The sequence below is a fragment of the Engystomops pustulosus genome, chromosome 6 (genome assembly GCF_040894005.1).
Source record: "Engystomops pustulosus chromosome 6, aEngPut4.maternal, whole genome shotgun sequence".
Classification (NCBI taxonomy): domain Eukaryota; kingdom Metazoa; phylum Chordata; class Amphibia; order Anura; family Leptodactylidae; genus Engystomops; species Engystomops pustulosus.
This window is the reverse complement of record NC_092416.1, coordinates 93,583,561-93,602,371: the sequence shown is the minus strand read 5'-3', so window position 1 is coordinate 93,602,371 and position 18,811 is coordinate 93,583,561. Positions and strand designations below refer to the sequence as shown.

The 18,811-nt window shown below is 42.1% G+C and overlaps 1 protein-coding gene across 1 annotated transcript in view; it reads right to left on the bottom strand.

Annotated features, from left to right (window-relative positions):
- Window positions 1-9,558: 9,558 nt before the first annotated feature.
- Window positions 9,559-18,811, bottom strand: part of BCAM (basal cell adhesion molecule (Lutheran blood group)) — a 39,671-nt gene continuing 30,418 nt past the window's right edge. The window contains exons 15-16 of the mRNA XM_072110398.1: window positions 10,249-10,357; window positions 9,559-10,165 (exon numbers count right to left, since the gene is read on the bottom strand). Coding sequence (XP_071966499.1) covers window positions 10,160-10,165; window positions 10,249-10,357 — 115 coding nt within the window. The 3' untranslated portion in view covers window positions 9,559-10,159. The remainder of the gene's footprint in view (window positions 10,166-10,248; window positions 10,358-18,811) is intronic.

Sequence of the window (18,811 nt, the reverse complement as noted above, 5' to 3'; positions counted from 1 at the left end):
GTACCTCTCCACCCCAAGGTCGGATGTACCCGCTCTCTGTTCCCGAGACCACCATGTCGTAGTATATCAAGAAGAACCTGCAAAAATGTTTCATATGGAATTCCTCCTCTCCTGCGAGCGCAGGATTCTTCTTTGTTACCAATAGCGGACTTAACAGGATCACGGTTAAGAACCGCTACCCTCTGGCGTTGATCATAGAGCTCTACAACCGTGCATGGGTGATGCATGGAAGACAACATTTAACACCCGAGATGGACATTTCAAAAATCTTGTGATGCCATTTGGACTTTGTAATGCTCCAGCTGTCTTCCAGGAATTCTTCAATTACATCATTCGAGATTTGCTGTATAAGTGTGTTGTGGTCTAGTTGGACAACATTTTGGTCTTCTCGCCGGACCTTGAGTCCCACCAGTCTCATGTGCGGCAAGTTCGAGAATTGTCTGTTCCACCAACGAGGCCTACCTTTTCCCGGTTACATAATCTCTGACAAAGGTCTCCAGATGATCCAGCCAAACTGTTGGCAGTTCTGCAGTGGCCGTGTCCAGAAGGTCTAAGAGCCATCCAGAGGTTCTTGGGCTTCGCAAACTACTACTGGCAGTTTATCCCACATTTTTCTATTCTCTCCCATCGTGGCGCTCACCAGGAAGGGCGCTAATCCACGCCTCTGACCTTCGGCAACTGAAGAAGCCTTCTCAAAGTTAAAGTCAGCCTTTGCCATGGCTCCTGTTCTCTCTAGACCCAACACGGAGAAGCCTTTTATTCTGGAGGTAGATGCATCTTCTGTAGGTGCAGGGGCGGTGCTCACCCAGAAAGGGCCTAAGGGCCAAACGCTAACATGCAGCTTCTATTCTAAAACCTTTTCTCACACAGAGAGGAATTACTCTATAGGGGATAGAGAACTTTATGCCATCAAACTTGCCCTGGAAGAATGGCGATACCTTTTGGAGGGAGCTCGCCATCTAGTCTGCGTTTACACAGATCATAAGAACCTCTCTTATCTTCAGACAGCCCAACGTCTTAATCCCAGGCAAGCCCGATGGCCACTCTTCTTCTCCCGCTTTAACCTGATAATCCACTTTAGATCTGCAGAGAAGAACATCAAAGCGGATGCCCTTTCCCATGCCTCCATTGTCGTTGGAGAAGAGCCAGTTCCTCAGCATATTATCTCTCCGGAACAATTGGTTGTTGCCACTCTGGTGGATCTTTGGCAGCTTCCCCCTTGCAAGACATATGTCCGACCTGCACTGTGGAAGAGGATTTTGTTTTGGGGACATTCTTAGCGCCTGGCTGGGCACCCTGGGGTGCAATGCTCCGTGGCCCTCATCTCCCGCTACTTTTGGTGGCCTGACTTGGTCAAGGATGTTCCGGTCTGTTGATCCCGTTGCTGATACCTTGTTGTCTGTGGTCATACAGTGAGGAACACTACCTCCATACAGTGAAGACTACAGCCATACAGTGAGGAACACTGACGCCATACAGTGAGGAACACTACCACCATACAGTGAAGAACACTACCGCCAAACAGTGAGGAAAACTACCGCCATACAGTGAGGAACACTACCACCATACAGTGAGGAACACTATCGCCACACAGTAAGGAATACAGCCATACAGTGAGGAACACTATCCCCATACAGTGAGGAACACTACTGCCATACAGTGAGGGACACTACCATCATACAGTGAGGAACACTAATGCCATACAGTGTGGGACACCGCTGCCACACAATGAGGGACAATACCGCCACACAGTGAGGAACACTACCCCCATAATGTAAGGAACACTACCGCCATTCGGTGAGGGACACTACCCCCATTCAGTAAGGAACACTACCCCCATACAGTGAGGAATACTACCCCCATACAGTGAGGAACACTACTGCCAATCATTGAGGGACACTACTGCCATACAGTGAGGAACACTACCACCATACTGTGAGGAACATTACCCCCATACAGTGAGGAACACTACTGCCATAGTGAGGAACACTACCTCCATACAGTGAAAAATACAGCCATAGGGTACATTCACACGCGGTATGCCCCCCGTGCAGGCATACCGCCATGTGCTGGAGAGGAGGAGGAGGTGACCCCTCCTCCCTCCGTAGAAAACAGCGGCTCACGGCCGCACACACGCCGAAAGATAGAGCATGCTCTATCTTTTTGCGGTGTGCGGCCCGGATCCCATATCCCCACCGTGCCACTATTGCCGTCTGTGGGGATGTACATGCGGCCGCAGACGGCCATGTGAATAAGCCCATACAGTGAGGAACACTACCCCCATACAGTGAGGAGCACTACCGCCATACAGTGAGGGACACTACCCCCATTCAGTGAGGAACAGACCATATGCTCCCACCCACCAGGGGGTTTACTCCCTCGGTGAAGTTGTAGCACTCCTCCAATCAGCTTCCAGCTTGCTTTACAAGAACATCATTGGACAATAGCATTAAGTATGCAATTACTATGTTCTCCAGTACTTAGAGACCTCCTAGAGAGGTGATAAGGCTCCTTACATAGGGAGGGCGCTATACTACCACCTTGCCTATATGTTGGCAGGGGTGTTGCATTTATTTTTGATGTTCTATTGATATATATTTCTGGATATATATTTCCATATGTCTAACTTACACTAACACTCCTAACCTCCCCCCCCTCAGGAATAAGGGGGTTGAGCAAGACATTGGGGCTTATTTACTGAGGGGCTGCAGACGGATTTTTTGTTGGATTTTCCGATGTTTTCGGGATTTGTATCGCTGTGACAGGCATTTAACTGGGGATTGTGTCACACGCGATCTGATTGTGGCGTTGTGCTGGCTTTCATTCAACAGAAATCGTCAGACGATCCGACTGATTCGGACTGAGCGTGGGATTTAACTTTCAAATTGTGTCGCAAGACATGCACTTACATACAGCGGGAAGAAGAAGGTGAGCTCCGGCAGACCTGAGAGGGGAAACGACTCATGCAGGATATTGGGCTCACGATCGTGGTGAATCGCAGCACAGCGCATTCCGAATGGACAATGCACTTTCAGGGAATGCATCAGGACAGGTGAGTAAATTTTCTGTGTGTGTCTGGAACAAAGCCTTCACAAGTGGATTGCAATTACAGATGTCTCTTTTCCTACAACTCAGGCAGAATTATAGCTGAAGTCACTTTGATTCTCTGAGCACACAAATTCCCATTAGCAGCATTTCTATTTCTGTTACTAAACCGTTGCATGTTTTCCCACAAATCTCTCTATTTAACAAATGTTTTTTTCACAACTTGTCACCAGCAGCTTCCAACAAACTATGCTAGAAAATATTCATCAGCCACTGACTTAATTTACATAATTAAGATTTACTGATCAGTAGTAACGTCTCCCACACAATAAAATATTAATGTAACAAGTAATTGGGAATGTTTATGCATCTCTGGCAGCTGAAGAAGTTTCTGATAATTTTAATGACTGTGTGCTCCATGTATGTTATACATCCTGCCAGCAATGACATTGGTACTGCAATATACAGTATATCTAATGTCACCATTTGGTGACATTAGATATACTGTTGCATATCTAACGTTGGATGACGTTGCATCCAAATTTTTCCAATATTTTAACAAATTGCACAATATCTTGTCCAGGCTTTCTGTAATGTGGACCAATACGATAAAATGATATAACACAATACCATGACCTGTTTCCAGGTGCTTCATACAAGTATGAACATCGTACATCATTACAAGTCCGTCAGGATATCCATTCATTGTGTTACAGAACTGGAAAGTTTCCAGGGCCTTTGCCCGCTGTTTAAACAATAGCAAGTACAGTAACAGCCTAGTAACCAGTTGTTATTTACATGCGTTTACCTCCACAGGGAGGAACATAATGTCTTAATGGGGAACCTACAATACTGCTTGCACATGTATTTATAAAGTGTCTGCGCCAGTTTTGTCTTGCAGCTGCACTATGTCTGACAAGACAGAAAAAATGTGCACCTAAGGGGGTGTATGGTTGGCAACCTATAATTTTTAGAGACCTTTTCTACAGCCAATTACCACATATTGGCCCACATTGCGCCAAATTGATCAGAACTGGTGCACAATCTTCATGCCTGTGACCAGGACAAGGGGGCATCCTCTACGCCTAGAGGAGAGGCGATTTTACCATCAACATAGACAAAAGTTCTTTACTGTAAGAGCAGTGAGACTATGGAATTCTCTGCCGCAGGAGGTTGTTATGGCGGACTCTATGTACATGTTCAAGAGAGGCCTGGATGCCTTTCTGGAGAGAAAAAATATCACAGGTTATGGGGATAAAACATTTATTTAATTCTTAAAGGTTGGACTTGATGGACTTGCTTCTTTTTCCAGCCTTATATACTATGATACTATGATACTATGATGCTATGAACCTCGAACCCCCTGCACTGCTTGGGAAGTGTGCACCATTATTTCTTGCGGCAGAATTGTGGCACAGACAGAATAGTGGTGCACAGTCAGTAATAAATGTGGCGCAAACTCCGACTAAGCACTAACATACCCCTTTTGGTGCACATTTTTTCTGTCTTATCGGACACAGTGCAGCCGCAAGACAAAACTGGTGCAGACACTTTATAAATACATGTGCAAGCAGTTTGCACGTTGTTTTCAGTGCAAAGTCAATGCAAAAATGGTGCAAACGCTTTAATAAATGTGGGCCATTATGTTTAATATTCTTGTTTTCTGAAAACTGTTAAGAGCAGGGAAACGTGAACTGGTGTGCGTCTACCATAGTGGAGCCATCTGTTCTGATATCTAGGATGAGGTGCATGCATGTTCATAGAGAGTGGGCAGTCTGACTCCCTCTCACTTTTTGAGGGGGGTCTAAAGTTTTGGTGTGTCATATTCTCTGCAAAATGTCTCCATCTGATCCTTAAGGGAAAATCATCAGCCCAAATGTCAAATGTGTCTACATGTTACACATTCATCACGGAGAGATGTCCCTTTGATTGATTCACATCAATAACAATCAATGTAATCAATACAAAGAAAATTGTTCAAATTCTTTTCATCGGCCCATGAATATTGATGTGTTTCCATGTGTTAAGGGGTCTATCACTCATTTCTTATCCCATAATTTAGTATCTGTCCAGAAATTACTAAAGAACTGTATTTAGGTAATCATGTTCCTGTCCAAATCAATATTTAGTTTCCATTCATTACTGTAGAATACAACTCTTCACAACCCTCTTTTGGGACATACATAGCATATAAGATAACAGAGAAAGAGGCAGATATTTGTAAGCAGTCCACTGGGCCTGGGAAATGTGCCTACTTTTTTTGGGACTGTTTGGCCTTCTCTCAGCAGTCACTTGTTATTGGCAAATGTGACCTCTTTCTCAATAGTAGCTGTCTAACAAAGGAGAGCCACAGGCAATTGTCTTAGGGCATGTCTACATACGAGGAAAAACATTTTAAAACCTTGAAGCTCAGAGTATTTGTTTTTTTTGTTTTGGTTTTTTATTCCCCTCATTCCACAAGCCATATCCTTTTGATATGTCCATGTACACAGCCCTATAAGGTCTTGTTTTCTGAAGCACACATTGTTCTAGTGGCATTGTTCTGATTAAGCTAGCAGACACTGGTGCAAAGTACAATAGAAACACGGATCCGCGCTCAAAGCGAGTGGGAGGGGAAGTCAGGGGAAGAAGCTGCGTATCGGACCTCCCCCCCTCATGAATATGCTGGACCGCTTTAAGCGCAGTTCGGCTTTCCTATTGTGCTTCGCGGCAGTGTCTTCTAGCTTTATAGGAGGGGTCCGATAAAGCTAGCAGTGTTACACAACTATATCTGAGTTAGGGGTAGGATCTTCTTACTTTGGTAAGCAGCTCCTATTGCCTTTTTATAGGTGACAGGTCCTCTTTAAGGACAGCGACTTACAGGCAACCCATACTCTCTGCCCACAGTGACCACTGTGAATCTCTCTGGATGCTTTACTTTATTCCTCGGGTGCCATGATCAGCTATAAGGTTTCTACAATTAAGTTTTATTGATAATCCTTGTTCCCATGACAGCAAAAATTTTAGAAAATCCTGGAGTTATAATTATAAAATATACCAGTTCCGACATACATACAGATTCAACTTAAGAACAAACCTAAAGAACCTATCTTGTACATATTATGAATACCAATAGCCGTACCCACCTCTCTTGTAACAGATCCCTATGCTGTTTTAAACAACCCTTAGGGGTGCTGTGGTGGTAGTCTGGGGCTTATTGACTTGCGGCACAGGTACTTTTCCTTGACACTTGTGGTAGTACCTGGGTAGACTCTGCAATTTTGTGCTCAGCACAGCCACTATCTTTCTATATATATTGATTCATTTGGTATGTTTACATGACTTGTTATTTTGTACTATGGATAATGGACTGACCACCACCATGTTGTTTGTTAGTGTGATTTTTAACGTGTGTGTTTTTAATGTCCAATTTTTGATTCTCTAGATGTATTAATAAAGATTTATACTTTGAATTACTTTTTGGTACTTGGAGTACGATTTTTGGTCTTGTATGCTTTTTGTTGGTATTTACTATCTTGTACATAATCCAGGGATTGCTGGTACACTGCTTACATATTACAGTATGTAATATAGGAGACCAAATGACAGTTATCAGCAAGCTGTCACGGTAACTGATGGACACCCTCCAATGACATCATAGGAGGGTGCTGATTATCATTTAAAGATGGCAGCGCCAAGCACTATTAATTGCCATTGTCGGGTAAGACCACAGCATCTTACAGTTTAACCATCTTAACCATCGTTATCGGTGCCAGCATTGACATTGGCAGTTACAGGAAGGTGTGCACTGTATAATACTTCATACTCCAATTGCAATAGTAAGCTCAATAATTTACAGAGGCTAGGCATCAAGGGGTTAATGAATGCTAAAAAATAAATTATTACACTTGGGGGCAGCTATAAAAATGTCTAAAAGTAAAAATGTCTTTGTAGCCCACACCAACCTAACACACCTCCTCACCTTTTATTTTATATCCTGCTATTGATAATAAGTAAAAAACAGTGCAGTGATTGGTTGCTACCCCCTGTGTTGTATCAAGTGCAGGGTTTTATAGGACAGACCATAACACAAGGATTAAAGAGTTTTCTGGGAACTGGGGAAAACACATTTAAGGGACTTTCCTCAGTACAAATAGCTTGGACATTTCCCTGCTTCAATTAACTGAACTTTACAAACACCGACAATGCCCTCAATTCACTTTTACCCTTGCGGGTGTCTGTTAGGTAGCCTTTCCTGGCTACATTCTAGGAAAGGATTCTCAAACGAGAGCGTGATGGTGGCCGTTTTATTTTCTATAACCCAATTAACAGAAAAAAAAAAGAGAGGTCCTTTTGCCTTCTTAGAGAGCCCCTTTCCAAATTGCCCGGGCTACTAGGTTCTAGCATCTGCAAGGGAAGAGAGAAGTATACTAGAAAGTTCTGTGTTACTTTTAATAAATACATTCTGTTTGCCCAAAAATGAAATTGTATGTAAATCCTGCATGGCAGGAGAAGCCACAGGGGATTTAAATTCTTGCAGGGATTGTGTTCTGGCTCTTCGTAATACTTAAAAACTTTATTTTCTTTTTAATTTTGTATGGGATTTTATTCTTTTTTCAACCACTTCCCATGCACTTTTTCTTGTTACATGCCATCTTCATCTTGGACTCCTTTCATAAATTTCTAATTATATGCATACTCATAGAATCTTAGTGATGTTTGTTTTCTTTGCCTTGTGATCCAACACTGAGGTTAAGGAAGAAATTTTTAATTTAGTGCAGGGGAATTTAAATAACCAGCTGCTGGATGATGGAAAATAATTGCAAAGCTTAAAGACGGATAAAAAGTACCGTAGTTCACAGATATAACTCGGCCTGCTCAATGTAATGTAAACCAGATTGTACCTGTCACCAGGAATGTAATTTTAGCCACTGACAATAGCCTATGATATACTGATTTTTAAAATGCCTTTGTCAACATTCAGAATCATTTCAGTAGTTTATATAAGTTTAATTCACATTACCTGGCTCCCTGCCAGCAGTTTGTGGTAAATCCCAGGGGAGCAGCTGCAGCCTGTGTTTGCCTGTGTCTGTCTCCTCACCTCCACATTCATGCAGCTCCCTCCCCCTCCCCAATTCCTGTCATGTGTATATATATATAAGCAAGCGGGGGCTTGGTGAGGAGGACTGGAAGAATGCATGAGGTTATATAGGCACGAAGACTGCTGCAGCTAAATCAGACATTATTAAGCACTCCTCAATTATTGGTGAAAAAATTCCTTTTATTCACCCAGCAATAACTTTATTAAGCTGTAATGCACCTAAGAGTGGTCCTAGGCCAAGTCACATCATATTTATGTGTCAATCCGAAGACATCCTCCTCATGTATTCCCTAAAAAATTGTCAGTTTCTTGAAAGAATGAGGAAACTGGCTCTCGGATTAAACATAATAGCTCATTACTGCCTTTCCAACAGAAAACTGATGTATTTTTTTGGTGTCTGCACCACAATATTGGCACCTTTCAGACACTCCCAAATTTTTTATTTTTGGTGCAATTTTGGCGGACACTTAGAGCTGCAAAAAACTAGTCTGTGGAGTTCTATTTCACCTTTATGAATGTCGAGACAGTTCTAACCCTTTTTAGGCTTGCATCAATTCATTAACCCCTTGCGCCACAACCTAACATCCCAGTGATAATTTTAGCATGATTCCTGCGCCAAAAAAAATGGATCCTGCGCCAAAATCTATAAATGTCACACAATGAGGCAGATTTATCAAGCTGTCTGAAAGTCAGAATATTTCTAGTTGCCCATGGCAACCAATCACAGCTCAGCTTTCATTTTACCAGTGCTCATGAATATTTTAAAGGGGAGCTGTGATTGGTTGCCATGGGCAACTAGAAATATTCTGACTTTCAGACAGCTTGATAAATCTGCTCCAATATATTTTGAATATATTTATCACTTGACTGAGGAGGTTTATAGATAAACAAAGCCTGCAGTTTGTGTATAACACCACCCATTGCCATATCACATGGAGACACAAATATATACTCAGGAATGCCTCTTTACCCTGGCCATGAGTGTAATATATATATATATATATATATATATATATATATATATATATATATACACACATATACTAATACTATTGGAATGTGAATATATATATATATATATATATATGTGAATGTGAATATTATATAATAAATTCACATTCCAAAAGCATTGGTATGTCCGAAACTTAATTTCTATATGATCCAGGGATTCTCCCTCTCACGTACACTACGAGTGTTACAGTCCAGAGCTGCATTGGTAATCTTGCTGGTCTTTTCTGGAAGCGATAGAAAAGCTTGTGGTCAGACACACTGAGGTGAATGGGGCTGAGTTCCAATACCTGGCATAGAGTGAAGAATACCCTTAGAACCTGCTTCGTCATGTAGAGGGACTGTATGTTTTTTCCCTACCTCAGATTACTGTACATCCACTTTGATACTAGCTCAACAAGAAATAATGAGATCTTACAAGTATATAGGGGTCTGACCAGTGTAATGACCATAGAGAAATACATTATATACATACAGGCCGGACAGAAGCAGGCCAAGACCAGTGTAACAGTTTAAAGCCCACTGAGATCTGTTGCCCCAAGGCATGCTTGAAAAACAGCAGGACAGTAGGATAGTGGAAATCATTTACACAATATTGAAGTTAAAAAAATGGTAAAAAAATTAGCAAAATCATATGCATATAAACAATAATCTGCAACAAATAAGAGTAACTGACTGAGGTCTGTGGTGGACAATGCAGCAATGGCCAATTGCCATTTAAGGCAACAGGGTAGTATACCCAGTAGCAGACCTTTATAAGTGAACTTTTAAAAGTTCTTCAAATGAAAAAAGGAATAAGACCCCGAACAGAATAAAGCATTCCCAAAAATCTGACTGGGAATTTGTGGGACCTTGATGCGTAATCTCTTATAGATTGAGTCCTTGCATTTTCTTTAATTTCTGTTGCAACTCTGTTTCAAGTGCAAGAAGTCCTGAAAACATGAATCCACAGGCTGGAGATGTCAGCTGACTTCCTGGTCGCAATAAGATGGCGCTATCCATAGAACAGGAGAGCCTCCAGTCTTGTTAACACTGAGGAAATAAAAAAACATAACATCAGGAGAGCAAAGTTTTTCAGGCTACATCGAAAAATATATTATAGATCAAGGGCTGACCTCTGCAGCTGGACCTCCTCCTCCCCGAGAGCCCAATAACACGCGTTGTTCATTTCGTTTTTCTGATTTTAACTCAACAGCAAGTTCAGCTGAAGCTGGATCCTGAGATCTAAAATAGAAATGTCAGAGGACCAACTTATTAGAATAATACAATCAAAACAAAATGTAAATGAAAAGACAGAGGTGATGACAAGAGGCAGACGCATGTCCAGAGCAACTGGTATGTGCGCATTTCTACTTATGACTGATCCCCCTCTTTGATCATCTTTGAAATTTCAAACAGGGGTAGGGTGCAACCTCTGCCCCCTTATTCCTCCCTATATACACTAATAATAATATACACTGAGGGAATTACTCTAATTTTCGTCACCTCACGGAATAAAAATGATTTAAAAAAATGTACCTCTATGTGGTACTAATAAGAACTGTGTTTTGTCCAACAAGAAAACAAGCTGCCACTCAACTCGATTGAAGAAAATTGTAAAAAAAATACTTATTTTTTTAAGTTAAAAAAGTATTAATTTGGTGCTGAAATTTCATAAACAATGTCTGGCTCTGAACCTACAGAACCTCTAGATAGACCTCTACTAAACCTCTACTTTGCACAGTCTGACCTGAAGTCTTATGCAGATGGACAAATATTAAATCGTGAGTTCTATGAGTTTCCTGACAGGATGTTTGAAAAAGCCAAACAAACAATATTTGACACAAGTGAACTCTATGAGGAAGCAGAGAACGGGGCGAGATTGTGCTTTTCTTTTTATACTCAGCGGAGGCAATGTGCTAATCTCTGATTAGTCTTCAGCTGGAAGCCATCATAGAGGGGACTACTACATGGAAAAGGGTAAATATATTCTTCCATGTTCCATGAGGATTTGTTTATGTCAGTCCTCACAGTAGCAGATATCTTTGGCTTTGAGAAACAATTGTATTCCCATAGTTTCACATGATGGCGGCAAAACAATCAAAGCTGACTGAGAGGCTGAAGCTACCCATTGTCATGAATGCTAGGCTCTCCATCCAACACATGACTAATCGTACATGACCAATAGCATTGTGGAGGAGGAACAGACCATATTACACATCTGATTGGCTCAGATTGCTATGCTCAACAATAGAAACAATAGAGACAATAAAAACAGCCCACTTACTCAGAAGGTATTCATTGGGCTGGGAAAATACTCATGATGTACACAGTTTCTGAATACATAGTCACAGGATAGGCAAACAGGAAGACATATTCTCTAAGGCAGTGGTCCCCAACCTTTTGTTGCCCAGGGACCAGCTATGGTCCATAACTTTTTTCCAAGGGCCAGTTTTCTGGTCTTATTGTCTCATAACCAAAAATGTATGTTTTAATGCGCCACCATAACTCCCTGTGTGGCCAGCTTATACAGTCCTCCAGTGTTCCCTCTCCTGTAGCATGCCCCCCTTCCAATGTCCCCTCTCCTGTAGCATGCCCCCCCTCCAGTGTCCCCTCTCCTGTAGCATGCCCCCCCTCCAGTGTCCCCTCTCCTGTAGCATGCCCCCCCTCCAGTGTCCCCTCTCCTGTAGCATGCCCCCCCTCCAATGTCCCCTCTCCTGTAGCGTGCCCCCCTTCCAATGTCCCCTCTCCTGTAGCATGCCCCCCTTCCAATGTCCCCTCTCCTGTAGCGTGCCCCCCTTCCAATGTCCCCTCTCCTGTAGCATGCCCCACCTCCAGTGTCCCCTCTCCTGTAGCATGCCCCCCCTCCAGTGTCCCCTCTCCTGTAGCATGCCCCCCTTCCAATGTCCCCTCTCCTGTAGCATGCCCCCCTTCCAACGTCCCATCTCCTGTAGCATGCCCCCCTTCCAATGTCCCCTCTCCTGTAGCATGCCCCTCTTTCAATGTCCCCTCTCCTGTAGCATGCATTTCCCTTTACCCTAGATGCTAAAGGAAAGGGGACATTGGAGGGGACATACCTTCTCCATTCCCCTCAGCAGTCTTCACTTCCTTCACTTCTCCTCTGCATTAATGTATGGCTCTATTGTCGGCAGACACAATGGGGCAGATTTCCCTACCTGGTCCATTCGCGATCCAGCGGCACGTTATCTGCGGTGGATTCGGGTCTTCACTAAGGCAGTTCCTCCGACGTCCACCAGGTGTTGCTGCTGCGCTGAAGTCCGCCGGAGTTCACAATCCTATTCCTGGTGCAGGTAAGTGACACTTTTTTTTTTTAAATCCAGCGGTTTCTCCGAATCCGTCAGGTTTTCATTCGGCCACGCCCCCGATTTCCGTCGCGTGCAGCCGGCGCCGATGCGCCACAATCCGGTCGCGTGCGCCAAAACCCCGGGGCAATTCAGGGAAAATCGGCGCAAACCGGAAATATTCGGGTAACATGTCGGGAAAACGTGACCCCCAATGTCATGACATAATGCACTGCTCTATTGCCCGTGCGCGTTAACACAGAAATTAAGTTTAGGAAGAGAGGACTGCTGTGGGGCAACAGGTAAGATTACTATTGGATTTGTTTTTTTTACAGAGTTTGGCTGCGGCCCAGGACCAGGTAGCCTGATCACTTCTACCATATACTACAATACTACTTTATACTTTATAAAAGCTATTCAGGACTGGAGCATTTATAGGTGGAAAAAAGTCACTAAAGGAAATCTACCATCAAAATCAAGCACTTACTCATAGATCCAGGCACATTGACTCTGGTAATCATCTTATAATGGTTATTCATGGCCTTCTAAAAATTATGTTAGTGAGACTAAGGGGCTACCCTACTCCCTCTGTGATCTAGCTTTACAGTCTGTTACACTGTATCATCTTCATCTGCTCCCTCAGCACTTGTAAGTTTATCATGTTTGATTGTGATGGTAGATTTCCTTTAAATATTTCATCCGTCCCAATCAACGTTATTGTATGAAAAGCCATTGATGTCATGGCATTTGTGAGACTTCAAAAAAGAAAATAAAAACAGCTGACCAGTCCTAAAGTGGTCCATACAAAACATATGCTCTGGGTATAGAGCAGGTGAAACAAGTGCCTAATTATGTTATCCTCCAATGTGGCCCTTTTCATCAACATTTATTGAACACAGACAAGGTGCTTTCAAAATCATTCTCTATAATCCTGCAGGGCCAGTGTAACATAACTATGTGTAGCTGTTCTCAAGCCTTGGTCTTATCAAAGCTCCTTGCATTCCGTTGTGTGTGGAAATCTGCCCTCTTTCAACGGTTGTACTTCACTCTCCATATTCTTTGAAGTCTGGAGATTGCTTCCTGAAGCAAAGAGGAATGCTTTCTGATTAATCTAACTGGATACATAAGGCCAAGGTTATTTTCAGATTTCTTTTCTAGCCTCAGACACAAATGTACTTTACAACACCCAAGGGATGAGTACAGTACAATAGTTTAAGTCTCCATAATGCAGCAAAACTAAATGTTAAAGCTATATTTTTTTTATTACAGAAATCAATATTTCATATGTTAAAAGTAAAATTTGTTAACACATACACCTTAATGGTCACTTTGTGGCTGAAAATGTTACTAGGTTTAGAAATCCCAAAATACAGTAATTTCCACTCTCATGAAAATGGGCATCACAGGCTTAATGGTGCACTCTACTCAAAAGCTTTCACTAATTATTCCAGTTATTTTTATTGGTGGAGCAAAGAGCTAGCAATATTTTCCAACATAACTTTGTGCTTTGTTAGTAGTGAGCAGAAGTAGGGTAGGAGATCATAGCTGGCAATTGGCTCCCTAGATGCTGCCGTCATAGCGACCATGGAATTAATTTGAGTTTATTGGCATCTTAAAGGAGATCTAACACCAGGATGAAGGATTGTAAACCGAGCACACTGACATACTAGTGTGTGCCCCTCTAACAAGATCTGTTCTTCTTTATGTTTTCTATGCCCTTGTTTTTAAGAGAAAAAGGCTTTAAACAATATGCAAATGAGCCTGAGGGGCTTCAGTCTCCATTAACACCTATGAAGCTTGGAGCCCCTCAGGATCTTTTGCATAATTTTAAAATCCTTTTTTTTGTAAAAAACAGGGCATAAGAAGCTTAAAAGAAGAGCAGATCCTGGCAGAGGCAGCACACACTAGTATGTCAGTGTACTTGGCTTACAAACCATGATACTGGTGGTAGATGTCCTTTAAAGGGGTATTCCCACAAAGATAAGTTTCTTAAGTGTACTCAGGATAACAAAATAACACATTGTCTAATTCACTGTTATTAACAAAAATACAGCATTTCACAGAAATAATTCCAACCTGTCTCTATCAGTGCTGGTGTACACAATTTCAATTGCTGGTTTAAGACCCTGGATCTTCTGACTTTAGGGTCATAAGTTGTTCATCCAGGGGAGAGGGAGGGAGGCACATCATATCTGACAGTGTGTGTAGCTGTTTTTAATAAAAATACAGTATTTCACAGATATAAGTACAACCTGTCTCTATTAGTCCTGGTGTACACAATTTCACCTGCCCCAGACACGACCCTGTAACTTTTGACTTTAGGGTCGGGTGACAGCCATTTTGCATGAGGCGTCATTGAGCTTGTCTCTCACTTTTTCTCTGCTCACTGCACTCTAGCCCCGCCCCCCTGCAGTCCAGGACAGAGCTCACTCATTAACACATAAACTGACATCCTGCCAGCAGCAGCATGGGGAGAACTACAATCTACAGACAGATAAATTCTTTATCTGGGGAGGCACAGCAGATCTAGTGTTTTGTGGAATAGCAGAGATGTAGGAGAGCCGACTGTCATTGTGTGCCATAGGCATCTAATGGATCTCATCATATCATCTCTGATCTGTCTCATCTCTCTTTCTATGTATTAGATCCTAGTGAATGTTCAGAAGCTAAATGAAAGTGTATATAATCCTGTACCCTGATAATCTAACCACATTGTCAACTTACATCACTAGATGGATCATAATGTTTCTGCTTAGAGAGATCTCGCCCACACTAAAATTGCACTAAAATTGTGAAGTAAAGGGTTAAAATGATCTTTATTATGTTAACATAACTAGGGGATTCAAATGTGAGAATTTTCTTTCATGGGAAAACCCCTTTGACACCTATGGAGCCCAGAGCCTTCAGACTTATTTGCATCATTTGAAAGCCTTTTTTTGGTAAAAACCAAGGCATAAGAAGCTAAGAGAAGAGCAGATCCTGCCAGGGGGAGCACACACCTGTATGCCAATGTGCTTGGTTTAGAAGAGACTGCCTATGTGTAGCATACTGTACAAATAATCACATGCTCAATTTCTCAAGTAGGACTAATAAGAACTGTTAAAAAAGAATCTGACAGAGTTTGCTGAGTATGGTGCTCAGCTATCTCCATAAGCTCCATAGAGATGCACGGGGCAGCCTGCACATGCGCACCTACCTGCTCCGGTCATCTCAGGGTGCGATGGGGGTATCCTGTGGTATCATAGGCCCAACTTGCCATGATGGGAAATCTACCATCAGGATAAAGGATTGTAAGCCAAGCACGCTTACATTCTTATGTGTACCCTCTCTGGCAGGATTCACTCTTCTTTTAGCTTCTTGTGCCCTTGTTTTTAGAAAAACAAGGGCATACAAAGATAAACAAAGTGCAGATCCTGCCAGAGGGGGTACACACCAGCATGTAAGTGTGCTTGGCTGACAATCCTTCATTCTGGTGGTAGATTTCCTTTAAAATGTACGGCATTTGTTCTAAATTTTCATAGCAATGATTTTTCCGCCAATGTGACTATATATTCATAGACTAACATGATAGAGACTTGTAAGCAAAAATCTTCACTATTACTAGTGTCTATTATGTGAACTTCCTTCTATAACAGACAATTATTCTCCTTTGACCACAAAGATAGCTTGTAACCATTGTAATTGTGGTCTCTTTAAACAGATGGGCCAGGGAATTTTTAGCTTTAGGCGGGGTGATGCCACATCTTAAGTGTATTTTTGGTTCATCAGAATAAATTAAAGTCCATAGAAATAGAACATCATTCCTCTGGGAAAAGTGCATTCACTGCTGTAATAATTGTAGAAGCATTTCAGAATTAAAAATGCTGTCCAAAGATATAGAAATAAATGCTGCTCCAAAATAGAAATTGGGATTGATACCTCATCAATGGCAGGTGTAGTATCTAGTGGTTAAATATAGAGGGGGGTCATTAGCACTTCTTAAAAACAACAAAGTGAAAATGGCATTTTTGTGGTATCCTTTAACATATTCCTTTGAGGAATATATATAGGATTGCCCCCCCTGTAAAATAGCTATGTAAAAATGGAAGAAATAAGTATATTACTGTTGGCCACTGGGGGCATGATTGCTCGCTACTGGGGATAATATACTGGCTACAAGGGGAATGACTTCTAGCTACTGGGAATATTACTGATGGCTACTGAGGGCATGACTGCTGGCTACTGGGGATAATATACTGGCTACTAGGGGTAAGACTGCTGACTACTGGGGATATTACTACTGGCTACTTGGGTGTGACTGCTGCCTTCTCAAGATATTACTGCTGGCTACTAGGAATATACTGGCTACTAGGGGTATGACTGCAGGCTACTGGGGATATTACTGCTGGCTACTGGGGATATTACTGCTGGCTACTAGGGATATTACTACTGGCTACTGGAGGAATGCCTGCTGGCTACTGGGAATATTACTGCTGAATACTAGGGGCATGACTGCTTGCTACTGGGGATAATATACTGGCTACAAAGAGCATGACTGCTGGCTACTGGGGATAATATACTGGCTACTAGGAGCATGACTGCTGGCTACTGGGGATATTATTACTGGTACTAGTTCACAAAAGAAAAAATGATGTCCGTGCCTCAGGGGATATGCAGATAAAACAAAGTTCCTTTATTTTGTATTCATATAAAATCCAAAATTGGCAGAGGTGTGATGGCCCAAGTATGGTGACCATCTGGGGGTCAATCGTGCCAGAAGGTGAGCAGGAACTACAAATCTCTTTTCTTTACTGGTACTAGTTGCAAGACTGCTGGCTACTGGGGATATTATTACTGGTACTAGTTGCATGACTGCTGGCTACTGGAGATAAAATAATGGCTACTAGTGGGCATCACTGTGACTTACAGCTAGTGGGTGCTTCACTTTGACTAATGGCTACTGGGGACATCACTGACTAATAGCTACTGGGTACTTCACTTAGTAATGGCTACTAGGGACGTGACTGTGATTAATAGCTACTGGGTGATTTACTGAGCAATGGCTACTGGGGACGTCACTGTGGCTACTTCTGAGATAACTTAAAAGAATTCAGAGACTCATTGTACAAGTGTTGGTCTTACATAAAATTCATATTGTATGGCTCATGGAATTACATTTTAAAATATGTGGTGTTCATGGCTCTCTCAACCAAAAAGGTTCCCGGCCCTGCCTCTCTCTCTCAGAGAGAGAGAGAGAGAGAGGAAAATCTCCTGATAGGGACAATTTATAAGAACGAGCATAAGCCTCCTCACAATGAAAACTCCAACTATCGTGGGGCTGATTTATTGTTCAGTACTTTATTCCCCGTACTGATTATGACTGGTTGGCCTGATGACATCAGGTGATCACTGGGGGTTTCTGACTCTTGTGATGGACACATGATTTAAAAAGGAGTCCTATTGGTAACACCATCCCTTTAAGTTTTGATGACTGCAAAGGCAAAAAACCTTTGAACAGAGCAGTCAAGTTTAAGGCCAGGAATTGACCAAGAGTCAAGTAAGCAATGAACATGACATCTTCCCCATGGGCCCACCTCAGTTGAGCCAGGCACGCACACCAGAGGGGAAAGTATTACATTTCCATCAATTTACCCCCAACAGCAACCATTTTAAACTATTTGGACCAAGATTACAAGTTATTACAATTGAACAGTCATGCATCTTCGCAACCTGTGGCTTTATTCAAAAGGGGGCCTTCATCCCTGGAACCCCTTTAAGAGGGTCAACAAATAGGTAAGACAACTAAAACAGTTCTCCTATGTAAAAGGAAGCTCACAACACTTTACAATCTGCATGCCCATTATGTCTTATGGGAAAATATGATACGCAGAGTGTATGCTTTAGTAGAATGGACAGGAAAAGGATGTCATAGGCATGATTATATCATTTACAGTACATGATAGAAGAAAACAGATGCACACAATATAATTCTGGCACATATATTGGCAGGGAGTCACCAAGAACAGCTGTTGAAAAATAAAATGGTGAAAGCTGCCAAATAGAAAGAGCGGCATTTAAGTTATGTAAGGCTTTGTAAGTTATCTGCCTTTAGTATAGCAAAAATGTTTTATCTATGGGTGCACATTTAAAAAATTGCCAGAATCAATAAGTCTAATAAATGATCCCTTATTGACTGAAAGAGGAGAAGATGCCTATGATTTTAAGTTCTGTGAGAAGGCTGCTACTTTTTACTCACTTCTTAAAGGGGTTGGCCACTTTTCAATTAATCTCTTCCTTTAGACACATCTCTGCATTCATATGTATCAATGTCTTTGCCTCACCATGCACACACACACTCTGCATACACACACAGCTGCCGTCTCTCGCACTGCTCTAGGTTGTCCTTAAGGCATCACGC